Source organism: Palaemon carinicauda, chromosome 14, assembly GCF_036898095.1.
Source record: "Palaemon carinicauda isolate YSFRI2023 chromosome 14, ASM3689809v2, whole genome shotgun sequence".
Classification (NCBI taxonomy): domain Eukaryota; kingdom Metazoa; phylum Arthropoda; class Malacostraca; order Decapoda; family Palaemonidae; genus Palaemon; species Palaemon carinicauda.
The window spans coordinates 136,653,908-136,673,899 of NC_090738.1; the positions used below are offsets into that span (position 1 = coordinate 136,653,908).

Below are 19,992 nucleotides of genomic sequence, written 5' to 3' on the forward strand. Positions count from 1 at the left end.
AATTGGTATACTTGTCAAAGCCATGAGTGTTTGAAAGGAAGTACTATGTATGGATTGGAAACTTGTATTAATCTAATAAAACACTAAGGCGAGGAGTGCCTAAGGGGCATGTGTGAGATCTAATCTTATTTTGTATCTATACTCTTGGTCTACCAAAATCACTCCAGAAATGAGAAAGCCATATGTGAAATACATAATTTTACTTGTCCATTAGGTTACTGGTATTGAGGATACAAAAAAAAAAATAATAATAATATAAACATATAAAAAAATATGTTACAGAGGAAGATGAATAAACTGGGAGAGCATTGGTGAAGAAGAATTTCCCATCCCAAATACACGTAGGCCTACTGAACGAAACAGTAAATATATTCCTTTAACTTTTATACAATCTTTCATACTTAATTATTATTACAAATCGCTGCTATACTGCAAGTTTCGCAAACGCCCACTGTTCATTTTAACTAAGGTCTTTGGAAATTGCGTTTCAGCAAATGCCCTCTGTTCTTCTGCACACTATATCAACTTTATTACAAACTCTTCGCACGATCTAGTACATATAGTGTGCATGATCCCTCGTACAGATCCAGTGTACCAACCCTGTGTTACACGATTGTACATAGTAACGACATTTCATTTTGTGTATATGTTATGCTTGTATCTTCGCTCTTCCCTCGCACTAATAAGAACATGAAATAACATGTCTGTTTTTCTCACCGTTAACTGTTAACCGGTGCGGTGTCGGTTTGAACATGAACTTCCCTGTCATGTTTTGTATGCCCTTTTTGCCTGGAGTCTTTGTATATAAACGCGAGTGTTCTGTAATAAAGTTACTCAGTTGCTTTCATCCTGCCTTTGAGTCACAACCTTCTCTCGGCTCGTCACACCAGCCTTATAAGCACGATATTCGTGTCTATCCACCATATGTTATTATAACTGATGTATGTATTCATGAGAGATCGTACACATAACCTGTTATACGCACGGCATCATGCATATTACATATTATACGCATAGCGTAAATACTGAGATTACTAACAATAATGCACATCCACAAAAAGTGCCAGGCTGACGAAGAAATTTGAAAAAAAATTTCTTGGGTTATCTATATCATCATCTCCTCCTACGCCCATTGATGCAAAGGGCCTCGGTTACATTAAGCCAGTCGACTCTATCTTGAGCTTTTAATTCAATAGTTCTCCATGCATCATCTACTTCACGCTTCATATAGTCATCAGCCATGTAGGAATGGGTCTTCCAACTCTTCCAGTGCCATGTAGAGCCCAGTTGAAAGTTTGGTGAACTAATCTCTCTTGGGGAGTGCCAAGAGCATGCCCAAACCATCTCCATCTACCCCTTGCCATGATCCCACCCACATGGGCACTTGAGTAATCTCTCTTATAGTTTCATTTGTAATCCTGTCCTGGCATTTAATTCCCAATATTCTTCTGAGGGATTTGTTCTCAAATGTACTAAATCTGTTGGGGATTGTTTTATTGTCTTACGCCTTAGATGTCAGGATGCCAGAAAACTTTAAATCAATCAATCATTGTCATACCACGACTCATGTCCATAGGTTAAACATGAATAAAGGAAAATAACTGTCCGTGAACACGGGATATTATTCCCACGATGTCGTGCAAATAACAAGCAGCAGAACATGAGTCATGACAGAATCTGAACCAGACAAATAGTGAAAAGTGAATCATGGGTTCAGTAACTTCAGAAGTTCAGTTCAGGTTCAGGTCTCAATCACGTTTCTTTTCTTCGGCAACTCCCTTCTTTATTTTATTTCTTTGATATTCTTTTCCCTTTTTCAAGTTATTATCGATATACTAATCCCTTTTTTATATTTATTCTACCTTAAATAAAAACATTTCCTATTATATCGTTTTAATCAGAACAATTCTTTTATTCTATTTTGTTATAGCTTAACCGATACGGTACGAGTGTGTTCGTTCGTTCGTTAGGTTGCCTTGGGCATGCACGAGATGACGAAAGAACTAAAATTAGAAAATAGTTATTTGATTTACTACATTACAAGTTTTCACAAATATAACTAATAAAACAAGTGACCTTCATAACTGGATGCTGGTAAATATGTATAAATTTGATTTTGCCATAATGTTTACACGTTCTTTTATTATATGAAAAGAAGAACAAATTAGTATATTTATTATATTTGTATGTTCAGAAAATGGATAAATTTTATAGTAATAAACTAATAGATTTTATATCAAACAAAACATTTAAAATTGGATCAATATTTAAAATAAGACCTAAAATGTTTTTTGCCATAATGTTTACACGTTCTTTTAGTATATGAAAAGAAGAACAAATTAGTATATTTATTATATTTGTATGTTCAGAAAATGGATAAATTTTATAGTATTAAACTAATAGATTTTATATCAAACAAAACATTTAAAATTGGATCAATATTTAAAATAAGACCTAAAATATTTTCCTAAAAGAACAGCATGACGTCATCAAAATATAGCGGTTGCTCCAAAACAAACCAACCTGGCCAAGCATCGTTATCTCAGTTTCAACCGACTCTCCTGTGAAATCTAAACGTTTCTCGTACAATATTATCGATAACAGTGACTTATCATCGATAAAATACTCTAATATACTCGTAAAATGTCTAAGAAAACGTCATTCGAGCACCTATGCTCGGGGAAAACTGGCTATTCCTGCGACGAGAGCTCAATGGCCAGACTAACCAAAGAGGAAACATGGAACGACTTGGTGTTCAAATTGGTGACTAAATGCGAGACCAACATGATATTCCTTCCCTCCCCAACCTGCACCGTCAGCGAGTTCACCCTCGACGTCATTCCTAATTTCAGCAATGCCTCCTTAACTTCGACCTGGAAGGCCTGCGAGGGTCAAGGATTCGACGGTATGAACGTCCTTGGGATACTCGATGCTAACAACATGCCGGAGGCGTCGACGAAGAGGTATTCCTTCGGGCAGTTCATTAATTATATCGTTCATGCGTTGGAGGCGCATTTCATGTTCCAGAAGGACTATCCTCTGTTCAATGTGAATGCCCTGGGATTGTGGAAGGATAGCACCTGGTGGGCCAATGGCGGGGAGGCTGGATTGAAGTCCTGCGCTGTTGTTTTGGTGTGGAAGTTTAATAGAAAGCCAATTGAAGGTAAGGAATTTGTGATTAGGATACTGGGGGTGTATGCATGATAGCGGCTACCTGTATGTATTATTACGGCTAACTTAGAATACGGCAGTGTAAGGGGGGTTGCAGGGGGTATTAGCCCCCTAGTTAGGTAAGTAGGTAAGGACACAGCTTGTAAGTTAGGTTAGGCGGGAAAGGTTAGGTTAGTTGATGTCCAGTTATTATTGTACTGTATTAAAGGGCAATGTAACCTAGGGAAAAAACTACTTTTTTCCATAGAAAAAATTCCGCTCTTCGAAAATGACTCGTTCCCGTCGCAAATGAATATTTTCAGAAATATTTATATATCTATATCCTACGATAATGGGGGACCCCAGTGGGAACTCGGGTTTTTGGGTGGGAAAAAAGGTATAATTTATAATGGTAAAAAAAAACTTGGGTTAAAATATGTTAATGGCTGCTTTTCTGTAAAACTTTACTGATGTCCATTTTTAACCAATACGTGAGGAACTGGCCGCTGATATACAAAGGCTCCGAATACTGTTTGGTAGTTAAGCTTACGTAACTAAACTTCAGGGTAAAATTATAAATCTGGTCAAGGAAATATTTTCCCCACTTGGTGTTCCCCCATTATCTGCAAATTTATTAGGGTATATCTCCCTAGTTATTTATTATCTCCCAAAATAAATGTCATTTTCAAAGAAAACTTGAGTTTTCAGCAAGGAATGACATTTTTTATTAGCAAATCAAATGTTTCCCTGAATTAACTATCATTAAACAAATGGGTTAAGGAATGTTAATGGCTGCTTTTCTGGTCCTATATTGCAGGGGAACCCTACTCTGTGTAGGACCTTCACAGTCATTTTATTGCATATATTTTAAGGCATTCAGCATTTCACACCGCATATTGCAAGTTTATTGTCAATTCTACATTATCGAAGTACTTAGAAATCTAGAAAGTGTTCAGTTTCCTCTTGAAAACCTTATCTTCAGTTTTTTTGTCTAGTTGGAGCTTATTGTATAATCTTGGGGCCACATATTTAAAAGCTCTAGAACCTACAGTAGACATACCGTATATCTTAGCTCCAATAATTTAAAACCATCTAACTATTCTCGTGTCAACACGATTTCTTAGTGGCACAATATGTAGTAATTATCATTGATATTTTGGACATCCAGTTCTGATAACTTGATGGGTTATTGTACATATTTTAAACTTACGGTTCGGTTAAGGAATATTATTCACAGTTTGGACAAGAAATGTTACGGTTTGGTCAAGAAATGTTACTTATGGTAATACTGTACCTAAGTTTTGTGGGACCAGAAACGTAGTAGTAGTAGTAGTACTCGTAGTATTATTATTATCATTATCCTAAAGAAGTGAACTGATTTTACAATTAATATCCTTTCTCACAGAAAATAAAATATTGATCTGAAATACAAAAATGAATTCATTTATTCTCTAATCTGCAAATTTATCTGCACCATAATTAGTATATAGTATATCAGACTCAAGTTCCCCCTGGGAATGCTTTGTGATTACTTATGGGAGAGCGTCCTCTCACCTGCAACTTACACAAACTGATCTAGGACATGGTATTCTCACTCGAGTATCTTTGAACGGTGCACTGGCAAAGATATACCGGGTTTAAAGCCCCTTTGAATTTCAGCTTTCTGTGGCTTAAATGGCCCTCAGTATCCAAATTCTTTCAACTCTCCGGTGATTCGATGATGCATTTTGTTGTCATCCGTTTTTGTAAACAAGTGCTATAAAGGAAATCTATTAACCCTTTTACCTCCAGGCTATTTGGAAATTTCCAACCCTTAACCCCCAGGGGGTTATTTTTTTCCCAGCACATTTTGCAGTATATTTTTTTAAAAATTGCTCTAACAGCCTTAATTTTTGTCATAGAGAGGTCAGGTTGGTCTCATTCTCTTGGAAAATGCCTGAATTTTCTCAAAATACTATAAAAATATGAAAAAAAAATGTTTATAGTATTTTTTTGCAAGGACGTACAGGTACGTCCATGGGGGGTAAAGGGATGGCTTTTGTGAAACGTACCAGTATGTCCTTTGGGGGTAAAAGGGTTAAACATTTTCATGCAGTTGTCAATTTGTTTTTATGGAGCCTTTGTATGGCGATAGGCAGGACTTCCCATGTACGTGTAACACCACCTAACCTACAAGCCGTTTCCTTACCTATTGAAGGGGCTAATGATATGGGAGGAAAGCTAATGCCCCTCTGCGATCCCCCCTAGAGTGTCGTATTCTTAATAAAGGATTATGGGGCATTGCCATCATCATATATACTAATTTTTAATTTCTTTGTTGGTTGACATATGATGTCATTGTTCACAGTAAAAAAAAAAAAAAAAAAAAAAAAAAAAAGAGAGAGAGAGAGAGAGGGAGGTTTGCCCATTGCACTTTTGTCAGAGCCAGTCACCATAATTAGTGACGTAGGACAGTAGGTAAGCGGGACAAATCCCTCCCAGAGTAAGGATATGGCATCCTAGGTAGGGTTCTGAAGTTTATTAATGCCGGTTTACACGGGGATAGTTCACTGGCACCAGTAACTAGCGGCAAGTAAAACTTTTCAGGATAGTAAGCGTTTGCACGAGGACAGTTAGCCTTTGCACAGGGATAGTTTGCTGGCGCCATGTAAATCGCCCTCTAGTGTCGGTGCACAGGTAGAGATGAATGGGAATTCTAAACTAGTACAGTAAATGCTTTATTTAAACTGTGTTAAGGTTTGAAGAGTATCCAAAATATGTATAAACTTTGGGAATGTTGAAGTAAAAGAAGGAATTACAGTGAGTGAACTATCCCTTTATTGCCAAAGTTTATTGTACTCAGTTTATTCTCTGTCAGTAATGATTTTCCAAATATGTAACAATGTTTACATTGTTGAAAGAAAATTTGGTAAATTAATAACATTCCCGGGGCCTCCTCCTTAGTGCATTGTGGGTAAAACAGGTGAGGTCGGGTTAGCGCACCCTGTAGAGGGGGGGGGGGTTAGGCCTATTGGGTGGGAAAATTCTCAGGTCGTGGGAGCTGAAGCTCCAGATTATCCCATAAGGAGTGGTTTGCGCTAAGTACCTGTATGTTAGGAAAAATACATTTTTTTTAGAAATTGTCATATTCCTGTGTACAAGATATGTTGCACATGACTTTTACTTATTCAAATCCTCGAGATGCTATGCAAAGCTTTCCATTCAAGTTTTCGTGACAAATAATAGCTGTTCTTTTGGTCTTTGAGACTTAGGCTACGGGATGAAATATAGTGCCACACATCGTATGGTTGATCTTGATAACATAGTAATAAGAAATTAGGGATGTTTTTATGGGCCTCAATCTGAATGAGGGTAAAGCACTTTTTGGCATAGCATTCCTTCAGTGAAGCATACAGTATTTGTAAAAAAGACTGCACAGAGTAGTAATCCAGCTCAATATTCTACTAAACATAATTTGTTTCATCTCGGTGGACTCTACTACTAGTCCAAGTGTAAATTACTGAAATTTAGTAACTCCTCAGTTCCCCAAACTTCTGTAATTATCTGCCTACTTTTTAAATTTTGAAAATTGGGTAACAATCTACTATTTACAGCTTTCCACTCAGTTAATGGCATTTCTGCTCTTGGTGTCATCATCATTCCTAGCCCATCTTTTCCAACGCCATCTGTCCTTCCTGAATAGATATATATATTGCCTTGGGAGGGGGACAAAGAGGCAAAAGGTGGGAAGGATAAGATAAGAAGGACAGCAAATGAAGTTTAGGTTAGGAATTACTATATGATAAAGCGTTGCAAACTATTATAAAGTGTAGCTACATAAAGGAATGTCTTGAGTGTTCAAGTGTTGGCTGTATGATTTGGCTTTGGTTATACTGTATAGCTACAATGCGGGTTTTACTATTTGTCTGAAAGTTAAAGATTCATCATATAAACTGATAGGCTGTTGTACATGTTCATGATATGCGAGTTTCTTTCAGATGTACTCTCCAGATCTCCGCTTTCCCAACTCAACTCGAGCGTTAGTAGAAGCGACGGAGAAGCTCTAACACCAAAAGTTGGGAACAAGACTAAATCTCCAATTGTTGAGGAGATAGAAGAGAAAAAAAGAAAAACTGAAACAACTGAAGTGAAGTAAGTATCGAATTTACTCGACACATAAAATTTGGTATTGATGTCTACTATACTGTATATACTAACTTTTTAGAAGTGTCTTGTACCATATTTGAATAACCTGTGCTATGAATAAACCCTTCCTGTTAAGGTGACTAAACAGCTGATTTTTCTTTTTTTCTTATCGACACTTAAAAAGTCAAAGGTGTAGTTTTAGCTAGCCTCTTTTGTTTTAACCTCTTAGGCTTGTAGAACCAAATAGGGCAGGCAAGGTACTGTATAGGAATAACAGAAAGATCGACTATGTCGTCAACTTTCCATTTGCAGGGTAGAATGAAAGCCTTGTTTAATTGCATATTCAATATACTTTAACCACTGAATTTCATAAAGGGGAGAACTTCAACTTTTCAGTTTGCCTATTGTGTATATATCAATAAAACTAAACAACGCACAAATACTTAAGGGCACAATGTACTACTAGTACATTGTAAGTTAAATTCCTCATACTTGTTTCATAGGTAGTGTAGAGTACCTGTATATGAAAGACTTATTGAATGCGTGAATATACAGTACTAGTCAGAGTAGATATGCATATTGAAAATTATTTTTGTACATTTAACTCATGTTAGTGAATGAACAGGATGTGTAGGCCATACTTTACATACATAAAGTGGATAATGTTGTTCAGAATTGTAATTATGATTGTACATTACAACATTCACACGAAGTATGGATATTTTCCAATAGATTGCCACAACCGTTAAAGTAATGGCTGTCAGTGTAGTGCTCGTGCTACTCTTTGGAATGTTAGGTTCTTCTTAATTATTTCAGGAAACCTGGAAGGCCTAGCCGAAAGAGTCGAGGCCGACCGAGTAAAGTCAGTCCGCCTGTCAGCAATGGCGACGACTCCACGGAAGAAGATCCCGAGATATCTTTCCGAAAGAAACCAGAGGACATCATCCCCGAAGTTAGGTACTTGAAGGTAAGGGTACTTACTGCCTTGTGCAGAACCATTAATGAATAAAAAAAAATTTAGATACTGTAACGTTCTTTTATTAAGTGAGGGTGAAACTTCTCTGGTTTTATCAGACTACCGTACAGTTGATGAGAAATTTGTAGTAGTTTTGTTAACCCTTTTACCCCCAAAGGACGTACTGGTACGTTTCACAAAACCCATCCCTTTACCCCCATGGACGTACCGGTACGTCCTTGCAAAAAAATGCTATAAAAATTTTTTGTTCATAATTTTTGATAATTTTTTGAGAAAATTCAGGTATTTTCCAAGAGAATGAGACCAACCTGACCTCTCTATGACAAAAATTAAGGCTGTTAGAGCGATTTAAAAAAATATACTACAAAATGTGCTGGGGAAAAAATAACCCCTTGGGGGTTAAGGGTTGGAAATTTCCAAAGAGCCTGGGGGTAAAAGGGTTAATGAATAAAAGTTTTTTAGATACTGTAACGTTCTTTTATTAAGTGAGGGTGAAACTTCTCTAGTTGTATCAGACTACCGTACAGTTGATGAGGAATTTGTAGTAGTTTTGTTGAATATTATTTCATTCCATTAAATGTTGTACAACGCTCTCTCACAGAATATGACACCTGTGAAGACTCCTGAACCAGTACAGCCCATGGAGACAGATGCTTGTACACCTAAAGCCATTTCTCTAGAAGACTTGACGTTGGGATTCGAGAAGAAGTATGTAATTATGTTTTTTTTATAGTGTTTAGAGATTAGAATAAAATTAAGATTCTCTCAGAAATGTTTTTAACATATGATGCATATACTTTGTACTAATTTTTAGTAATATAAACTGTTAACAACTTTAGATAAGATTAGATGAAAATTGAAATGATGTAAAGTATATTTCCACTTAACCTGTTACTATATCATATTCACAGCAGAAGGTTCTCAACTTACAACCTTGATAGGTTCCAAGAAGGTGTTTGTAAGTCGAGTTTTGTTAATTTTTCTCCTAGGGTAGGCCTAACCTGACTCCCATGCCTACTGTTTCTAACTACAAAAGTCAACAAATGCTACTGTTTCATATGAAACTGGAGGGGCACTCAGTAGAGCGCTAACCTACACTGCTTCAGCTTATTTCTCGACCTTGATCTTTGACTTTAACCCTTTTACCCCCAATGGACGTACTGGTACGTTTCACAAAACTCATCCCTTTACCCCCATGGACATACTGGTACGTCCTTGCAAAGAACTGCTATTTACATTTTTATTTTTTTTTTTGCATATTTTTTGATAACTTTGAGAAACTTCAGGCATTTTCCAAAAAGAATGAGACCAACCTGACCTCTCTATGACGAAAATTAAGGCTGTTGGAGCAATTTAAAAAATATATTTTGCAAAATGTGCTTGGAAAAAAAAAAAACACTTAAGTTTCAAATAGCCTGGGGTAAAAGGGTTAACATGTATCAATTGGTGTGGATTTTCATACTCAAATATTATCCAAGTTTGAAGTCTCTGTGACAAAGATGTCCAAACATATGGCTGATTACATGAATTGGACATTTTCCTTGACTGCGACATTGAGCTTCCAAAAATTAATAATTTCCAGCTTTTTTACATAACAGTTAATCCCTGCAAGTTTCATTACAAATTGTGGCCAGGAAGCTGTTCACAAACAAACAGGGGCGAAAACATAACCTCCTCCTAACGTCGTTGATGGAGGTAATGAATATAATCCTGGCTCTGGGGTGGTGAAAAGGTTACATGACTCAGTTACAGCAAAACTATATTTTCTTGTCGACTCTGTTACAGCAAAACTATATTTTCTTGTCGACTCTGTTACAGCAAAACTATATTTTCTTGTCGACTCTGTTACAAGAAACTATATTTTCTTGTCGACTCTGTTACAGCAAAACTATATTTTCTTGTCGACTCTGTTACAAGAAACTATATTTTCTTGTCGACTCTGTTATCGCAAAACTATATTTTCTTGTCGACTCTCTTACCGCAAAACTATATTTTCTTGTCGACTCTGTTACCGCAAAACTATATTTTCTTGTCGACTCTGTTACCGCAAAACTATATTTTCTTGTCGACTCTGTTACAGCAAAACTATATTTTCTTGTCGACTGTGTTACTGCAAAACTATATTTTCTTGTCGACTCTTTTACTGCAAAACTATATTTTCTTGTCGACTCTTTTACTGCAAAACTATATTTTCTTGTCGACTGTTACCGCAAAACTATATTTTCTTGTCGACTCTGTTACAGCAAAACTATATTTTCTTGTCGACTCTGTTACAGCAAAACTATATTTTCTTGTCGACTGTTACAGCAAAACTATATTTTCTTGTCGACTCTGTTACAAGAAACTATATTTTCTTGTCGACTGTTACAGCAAAACTATATTTTCTTGTCGACTCTGTTACAGCAAAACTATATTTTCTTGTCGACTCTGTTACAGCAAAACTATATTTTCTTGTCGACTGTTACAGCAAAACTATATTTTCTTGTCGACTCTGTTACAGCAAAACTATATTTTCTTGTCGACTCTGTTACAAGAAACTATATTTTCTTGTCGACTGTTACAGCAAAACTATATTTTCTTGTCGACTCTGTTACAGCAAAACTATATTTTCTTGTCGACTCTGTTACAGCAAAACTATATTTTCTTGTCGACTCTGTTACCGCAAAACTATATTTTCTTGTCGACTCTGTTACAAGAAACTATATTTTCTTGTCGACTCTGTTACAGCAAAACTATATTTTCTTGTCGACTCTGTTACAGCAAAACTATATTTTCTTGTCGACTCTGTTACAGCAAAACTATATTTTCTTGTCGACTCTGTTACAAGAAACTATATTTTCTTGTCGACTCTGTTACAGCAAAACTATATTTTCTTGTCGACTCTGTTACAGCAAAACTATATTTTCTTGTCGACTCTGTTACAGCAAAACTATATTTTCTTGTCGACTCTGTTACTGCAAAACTATATTTTCTTGTTGACTCTGTTACAGCAAAACTATATTTTCTTGTCGACTGTGTTACTGCAAAACTATATTTTCTTGTCGACTCTGTTACAGCAAAACTATATTTTCTTGTTCTACATGATGAGACACTCCAATAAACCTTGGGTAGCATTACAGGAAGTTGTTCAGTTTTTCTCAACAGGTTGGTACATCATTTTTGCTCAGAGCCAATTTGCAACATTGACTATATTCATGTTTGATGAAATAGATCGAACAGAAACTACTTCAAAGCTAAATACTGCATGCATTTTGAAAGACCATGGGTAGGAATCAACATTTCAGCAGCATTCATCTACACAGGCCATCATTTGAACAGACAGAGGAAAGATTCACCAATTTTTGACTTTCAGATTTATAGTTAGCTCATTTTCTGTGGCTTCTTATTTGCTTAAGAATTTATTAACCCTTTTACCCCCAGAGGACGTACTGGTACGTTTCACAAAAGCCATCCCTTTACCCCCATGGACGTACCGGTACGTCCTTGCAAAAAAATGCTATAAAAATTTATTTTTTCATATTTTTGATAATTTTTTGAGAAAATTCAGGCATTTTCCAAGAGAATGAGACCAACCTGACCTTTCTATGACAAAAATTAAGGCTGTTAGAGCAATTTAAAAAAAAATATACTGCAAAATGTGCTGGGAAAAAATAACCCCCTGGGGGTTAAGGGTTGGAAATTTCCAAAGAGCCTGGGGGTAAAAGGGTTAAGAGCCATCAAACTTGGTCAAAAACTAACTTGGTCAGTCTTCTTTCTAATGATGTCTGCATATTTAAACTGCTATTCATTGTCTTGACTCAGGTGCAAAAATAATAAACCAAGGTTACCCCTACCCCAAAACAGTAATTTTTCATGTTAATCGTGTGCCCAAAAATGTGTTAATACTGTATTGCAAGTGTGACATTTCTGCTCTCTATATCTCTAGTTTTCATTTTAAGGAAGCCTGTGGAAGTACTACTGATTGTTTTGGAATTTGTTTTTGCCTCCCTAATCAAGTATCTTTTCATATTTGGAAAATACAGGGTAGGATTTATTGACATTCTAGTGAAACATACATTTTACACTGGTACATACATACATATACCAAGGCACTTCCCCCCCAATTTTGGGGGGGTAGCCGACATCAACAAATGAAACAAAAACAAAAAAAGGGGACCTCTACTCTCTACGTTCCTCCAGCCTAACAAGGGACTCAACCAAGTTCAGCTGGTACTGATAAAATTAAAGAAATGTGTAAGCTCATAGTTGTATCCTATATAATAATTATAAGAGAATTTGAAATAGGCAGTACAAATTCCATCTAATCCTTTGATTATAGTTATCAAAATGGGCAGTACCATCATTGAACTTTGATTATGGCCATCCAGGGGTCTAACTTGGTCTTGTTCTCACAGTTGTTTTCTTGTCTTTTCAGGGATTCATCTCAAAACAAAGACACGGAGTCTGATAGACACTCCGTGCCAACAAACGATAGTTCACTTGATGCTACAAATTGCATCATTTGTTAGAACCACACTGATGACAAATCTGTGAGCACAGACTATTGCCGAAATCTTATCCCTTTTACCCCCAAAGGACGTACTGGTATGTTTCACAAAAGCCATCCCTTTACCCCCATGGACGTACCGGTACGTCCTTGCAAAAAAAAAAGCTATAAAAATGTTCTTTTTCATATTTTTGATAATTTTTTGAGAAAATTCAGGCATTTTTCAAGAGAATGAGACCAACCTGACCTCTCTATGACAAAAATTAAGGCTGTTAGAGCAATTTAAAAAAAAATATACTGCAAAATGTGCTGGGAAAAAAATAACCCCTTGGGGGTTAGGGGTTGGAAATTTCCAAATAGCCTGGGGGTAAAAGGGTTAAACATGAAGGAAGTGGCATTCACTGTGACAATAATTTCAAAGAGGCTGAAGGCGATTGATTTTTCTACCACATGACAAACAAATAATGCAAACAGTAACAGTACAATGAAAACCAATCTTGATAGCCTGGCCCCTATCCCCAGTTCGTCAGCAGATGACAGAAGGAGCCGTGGTCGGGCCATTCGTCATCTCCCAAATGCAGAAACGACTGGAACACTATTGAGAGATGTGAACTGCATCATGATCTGTGACAATAAATAGTACAAACAAGACTATGAGAAATACTGCATCAGCAAATCACATTGTGCTTTGTTTCCTGTCTTCAAGTAACTTTTTCAAAGATACTGTATTCTCACAAACTGTTAATCTTCAAGATACAAATTTGGTGTTTGGGGGTGATCTGTACTACCACAGGGTCTACGTGAACAAATACTTGTACAAGCACAGAATACAGTTAAGAGAGTAGTCAAGGATATCTACATTGTTGGTAGAACACTGAAACTCGCTTGTGATCAAGGTTTCACTAAGGAGGACCTTTAGAAGTATGATGTTGCATCTTCTCCTCTGTTGTTTGATGAAGACGGGATGATGACAAAGCTAACTAAAATTCACTTTGTTTAAGAAATGGAGAAGCCCCTTGAGCCTGAGGACTACAACTATGATCATCGAAAAAATACTGCCTTTATCATAGATGTGATGGCAAGTATCCGAAAGATTCGAACGGGGAAAATGTCCACATTCGATGATCGCTCTGGGTTTCTCTCCCTTACTTCCAAGTACCACGAATTTGACCGATTTAAGTGTGTGTTTGACATGCACTCTAATGCTCCTTCAGCGAAAGAAAGAGGCATAATCACAAAGTTCCATTGATAGTTCATCTCCACTTCCAAAGGACATGGGAACCCTCTGGCCTTCAAACACAAACAAGCTCCTTGTTGAGCAGCTGATAAACTGCCATCTTCAAGTACATGGTAATACTGGATAATATCCAACAGTTCTCAGCCAAGTTTCAGCAGCAGATGAAGAGTGGCAATGAATCGAGGTTCACCAAGGCATAAAACATATGATGTCCCATCTCCAGTCCACAGTGTATGAAGAGGCTGACCTTCGTATACCAATACATGTACTGGATTCACTCAAGGCAGGGAATAAGGTATGCGTAGTGATCGCAAGTGATACTGATGTAACCGTTGCTCTGCTCTAGCACATGCCTGTATTTATCCAAAATGCCATTGAGGAACTTTGGGTGCGAGCTGGAGTGGGCGACTCGATATCTGCTTCTTCGCACCTTGTTCCAGCGCCTGGGGGATGTTCACTCTGTGATGTCTTGCCAACTGTGCACAGTTTAACTGGATGTGATATCACCAGCAAAGTGGGCAACGAGATGGCTGCTTAGAAAGCACAACCGCAGATACTCTTGCGGCAATTTGGAGAGTCTCCGAATCTCTCAGAACAGATGGTAAAGAATACAGAGGTATACTTCACTGAAGTCCTGAAACCACAGAGTGATGCAAGAAATTTTTCTAAGTATTGATCTGAGGTGTTCCATCACACAAAAGCAAGTTCCCTCCAGAACCTTCCTCTTACAATTCGGTGTCCCAAATTGTTTAAAATGTACTAAATGTCCATGATGTGTTTATGTCTACTTCCTGAAGTATTAAAATTTTACAAATGATCTCTGTTTTTCTGGTCCCATTGCCGTGCAAATACATGACACAACTCCGACTTCTCTCAAGTCTGATACATTTTGTTTGAACATGACTATTTCACATCCATTTAAGAATTATCTGAAAAATTAAACTCCCAAACATACCACAAATGATTCCATTGGGTTTTTTGTCATTGAAAGCACCCATGTAGATACAAATCTTCATTGATAAGACCATTATTTGCAGTTATGGCTACTTGTATTAGACTGTAGTGGTAATCTTTGTTTACTGTTTTCTATACTGAACCATCAAATTTACCACAAGTTCAAATATGAAGACATTATTAGAAAGACGACAAAATAAGGAAGTTTTTGGACCAAGTTTGATGGCTCTCAATAAGTTATTAAGCAAATAGGAAGCCACAGAAGATGAGCCAAGTATATATCTGAAAGGCAAATTTCGACAAAATTCGATAAACTTATGCTCTGTTTAATTATATGATGGATGCTGCTGAAATGTTGATTCCCATCCATGGTCTTTCAAAATGCATGCAGTGTTTACCTTTGCAGTAGTTTTTGGTTGATTTATTTAATTAAACGAATATAGCCAATTCCACAAATTTGCTCCGAGCAAAAATGATGTATCAGCCTGTGGAGAAAAACTACCATTTCCTGAAATGCTACCCAAGGTTTTTTTTGAGGGTCTTATGTAGAACAAGAAAATATAAGTTTTTATATGAGTGTCTCATCATGTACTAGAAAATATATATATATTTTTTTTTTGTCATGTAGAACAAGAAAATATAGGATTTTTTTGTCTCATGTAGAACAAGAAAATATAAGTTTTTATATGAGTGTCTCATCATGTAGAACAAGAAAATATAAGTTTTTTGTGAGTGTCATGTAGAACGAAAAAAAAAAATATAAAGGTTTGCTGTAACAGAGTTATGTAACCTTTTCACTCCACAGGCGCCAGGCCATCAGGTTATTGCAAATGTCGTTTTGGTTACTGTATTAAATGATATATATTTCTTTATTTTATTACAGTATACTGGACGAACTTTTGATACAGCACTGTATCCGAGATTTATTTTGGTTGTATTTCTATCTCCGAATGTTTATAGTTTAAGGTCCTTCTAAGTTGAGTAGAAAAGAGAAATGTGCTCCGTAAAAGTCAGAAATCTGACTTCAATATTTTCTGAATTGTAGCTTCGATTTTAATTTATTTGTAAATGAATCATACTTTCTTCCCGTTTTAGGGCACAACCATCCAACGGGGGAAGGAAGAGTACGGCACGAAAGAGTTTGCTACCAGACTGGCCGAATACAGAGAAAGAATTAATTCTAGAATTCTATGACAACTTGAATCCATCCAAAGCAGAGCAGACCCGTGTCGCACTAACTTGCAAGTAAGTTTTCGGTGTATTTTCTTAAGTTTTCGGTGTATTTTTTTTAAAATTTCTGATTATTTTTCAAATTTATATCGATTGAAAATTATGATGTCAATGTTTTGGAAGGTAATTGTGACTGGAAATAACAAATATTTAGTTCCTTATGTTCCCCTTACTTGGTACAGCAGAATTTTGTGATGCATTCTTTATAATATTTACTCTTATATTTTAAATTCAATTATTACTCTAATTTATTTCCCTCTCATTTTATATTTTATTCAATTATTACTCTAGTTTATTTCCTTTCTTCACTAGCCCATTTTTCCTTGTTGGAGCCCTTGGGCTTATAGCATCCTGTTTTTCCAGCTAGGGTTGTAGCTTAGCTAGTAATAATAATAATGATATTGATAGATACTTATGCAATACATTGCTACAAATTAAAAAAAATTGAGGAGTACCTTGGTAATAAGGGCTTATGTTTATGAATATATAACAAAACCTGCTTGGGGTTCTATTGTTAAAGTTAGACAAAGGATCGGGGGACACAAAGGGTCGCACAAGGTAAGAGAGAGCGCGGCGAGATGTTGATCACGTCGCGACCAGAAACTTACTGACGATTCGACCTGAGCTAGCACGCTGCCCGACCCCGGGTCGCCTCAGGGCACGTATCACACTGCCTGAGGTTGACCCCGTAGAAAACGGAAAGAGGGTAAACTATACAAAAAGCTGGTCGGTTAGGTAGAGTTACCAGTAACTCCTAAGAAGGTAGTTTTAGGTAAGTATGTTGGGAAAAATACAAATTACTTAAAAATTTGTGATTTTTCTTTCTTTTAGATTCGCTCAAATGCAGTATAGTCGCGAGCTACCTTCCAAGCTCCTCTACCAGTGGATACAGAAAAAGGGACGGCCAATAAACAGGACAATAACAAGTTTTGAGATACCTGAGGACGAGCAAAACAAAGCAATGCTTAGTCTTTATAACGATCTGAATCCCGAGACGTCGGACGTCAGTCGCATAGCATTTATCTGCAAGTTTGTCAACATGCAGTATGATATTTCTTTAACACCCCGAGAGTTTAACGACTTGCTTAATGGCAAGGTAAAGAAAACTCCCAAAAAACGGCGATAAGGGACATTAGTTTTTTACCCGTGTTTGTGATGCACAGCTATGTCACTAACTCCCCATTTCAAATGGTCTTCTATCATTTATGGAAGGCTTCTAGAGTATAATTACAATGTTTTTCTTTTAGGATCTGTTTTTATTTACAATGATTGGGTTCTAGAAACAATTATTTTTTGATAACCAGGAAGATATTTCTGTCATGATGTTTTTAGAATGGTCTTCTATCATTTATGGAAGGCTTCTAGATTATAATTACAATGTTTTTCTTTTAGGATCTGTTTTTATTTACAATGATTGGGTTCTAGAAACAATATTTTTTGATAACCAGGAAGATATTTCTGTCATGTTTTTAGAATGGACTTATTAAAATACTCCTATGCTTAAATATGAGTACAGGTATAAGCAGATGTTGGGCATGTTGCATTGTACACATACATTTTAGTGTGATTGACGTTTAGTGAGAAAACTGCATGCAGTTTAGCATAAGTACATTGATCATATTTACAAGTTTTTACTTACACTGCTTTTTATAATCTTGTCTTCATTATGATTTGCTCTGTATCCTGTTTTAGTGTTTTATGTGGGTTTATTTCCTTTTATCACAAACTTATTAAACTATGAAAGGCTCACATACTTTTTTTTATTCAGCTGTCACTAAAGGAGAGTTGTCTTGAAACAATGTTGCTTTCATTATATGCCTTTTTTGTTATTGTATTATAAACGATGAAAGTAGTACTTGGTTTAAACTGATGGTTGCCATATGACTAGTTTAATAATATTTTCCATTTGAATAATTTGTAGATTTTTTCAGTTTTGGTTTTTGGTTCAACAAGCTGCTTTTTTTTATTAGCAAGGAAAGTATTCTTTTTTTAATCAAAGAAAGTACAATATGTCAGGATTTCAAATTTATATGAAAGCATTGAAGGTACAAATACTAATATCTAGGCATATTATTTCATTTTACAATGGGAAAGTTAATTTTTACTCTTAGCAAAGAAAACATTAGGTTTTATTAGTTTTTTGCAGCATTACTCAAATTATATGCGTATTATCAGTTGCAACATGTAACCCTTTAACCCCCAGGCTATTTGGAAATTTACAACCCTTAACCCCCCAGGGGTTATTTTTTTCCCAGCACATTTTGCAGTATATTTTTTTTAAACTGCTCCAACAGCCATAATTTTTGTCATAGAGAGGTCAGGTTGGTCTCATTCTCTTGGAAAATGCCTGAATTTTTTCAAAAAATTATCAAAAATATGAAAAAAAAATTTTTATAGCATTTTTTTGCAAGGACGTACCGGTACGTCCATGGGGGTAAAGGGATGGCTTTTGTGAAACGTACCAGTACATCCTTTGGGGGTAAAAGGGGTAATAACTTATTGTAATTTGATTAATCTACAATATATAACTAGGTAGAGAGCTTAGTTTACCCTCATATTAATTCTTTTATAGCAGTTATACATTATATATTGCTTGCTTTTCAACCTCAAAATATGATTCAAATTAGCTTTAATAGAATTTTCCAAGACGCAATATAGTCCCTCCTACCAATTTGCGTCTAAAGTGAATGTTCTTGTTACCTTTGTGACTTGTTTAATTGTGAAAGGATGAAAAATATATAGAATCTTTTATTGTTGTTTGATTTGCCCTGATGAAAGTATACCCTTGTCTATCTTAGAGAAAATATTAAGGTGTGTAATTTTCCCCCCAGACCAGTTTATTTTTTATTGGTTACCAGGTACATACATACATATACCAAGGCCCTTCCCCCAATTTTGGGGGGTAGCCGACATCAACAAAGAAACAAAAACAAAAAGGGGACCTCTACTCTCTACGTTCCTCCAGCCTAACAAGGGACTCAACCGAGTTCAGCTGGCACTGCTAGGGTGTCACAGCCCACCCTCCCACATTATCCACCACAGATGAAGCTTCATAATGCTGAATCCCCTACTGGTGCTACCTCCGCGGTCATCTAAGGCATCGGAGGCAGCAGCAGGGCCTACCGGAACTGCGTCACAATCGCTCGCCATTCATTCCTATTTCTAGCACGCTCTCTTGCCTCGCTCACATCTATCCTCCTATCACCCAGAGCTTTCTTCACTCCATCCATCCACCCAGGTAATCTGTTAATTCACTAGAAAATGTCTTTTTTAAATATTTAACTTAGCCGGTGAATATATAATAGCTGCAACTCTGTTGCTCGACAGACACATACAGTAAAAAAAAAGTCGCCAGCGATCGCTATACAGGTTGCGGGTGTGCCCACCAGCGCCAACTGTCGGCCAGATACCTCTCTCGATGTAAACAAAGACTCAATTTCTTCTCTGTCGACGTGTCGACAAGACGTACTTTTACTCGCTGTAGAACCTGGAGTTTTCTCAACATATTTGGTGAAGTACTTCATTTTGGTTTGAGCTTTCGCAGTGCAGGTGTTTTATCTTCATCTTAAATCTTGAACTCGTTTTTGGATAGATTTAATTTTTGATGACAAAGAGAGTATGGACTTTCTTTGACTTTTAAATGGCCGACCCTTCCCTTAGACGGAAGTGTGTTTAGGCTTTTAGCAATTATCTTATCACGTTATAAATTAATTATAGATTTTCCTCTATATATTTTATATCTCACCGCCTTTATTAGGCCTCTTCGATTAACTTTCCATTTATAATAAACATAAAAATAAATTTTAATGTTTTGTTTATATGCGACCTTTCCTG

At 36.4% G+C, this 19,992-nt stretch overlaps 1 protein-coding gene across 1 annotated transcript; it reads left to right on the forward strand.

The window, feature by feature from the left end:
* The first annotated feature begins 2,501 nt into the window (after positions 1–2,501).
* On the forward strand, positions 2,502–18,909 carry LOC137653800 (uncharacterized). The gene is made up of 6 exons (XM_068387457.1): positions 2,502–3,163; positions 7,128–7,281; positions 8,092–8,242; positions 8,853–8,959; positions 16,024–16,173; positions 16,990–18,909. Exons 1-6 carry the CDS (start codon positions 2,644–2,646, stop codon positions 17,282–17,284), a joined length of 1,377 nt encoding a protein of 458 aa, XP_068243558.1. The 5' UTR covers positions 2,502–2,643; the 3' UTR covers positions 17,285–18,909.
* Positions 18,910–19,992: the final 1,083 nt, after the last annotated feature.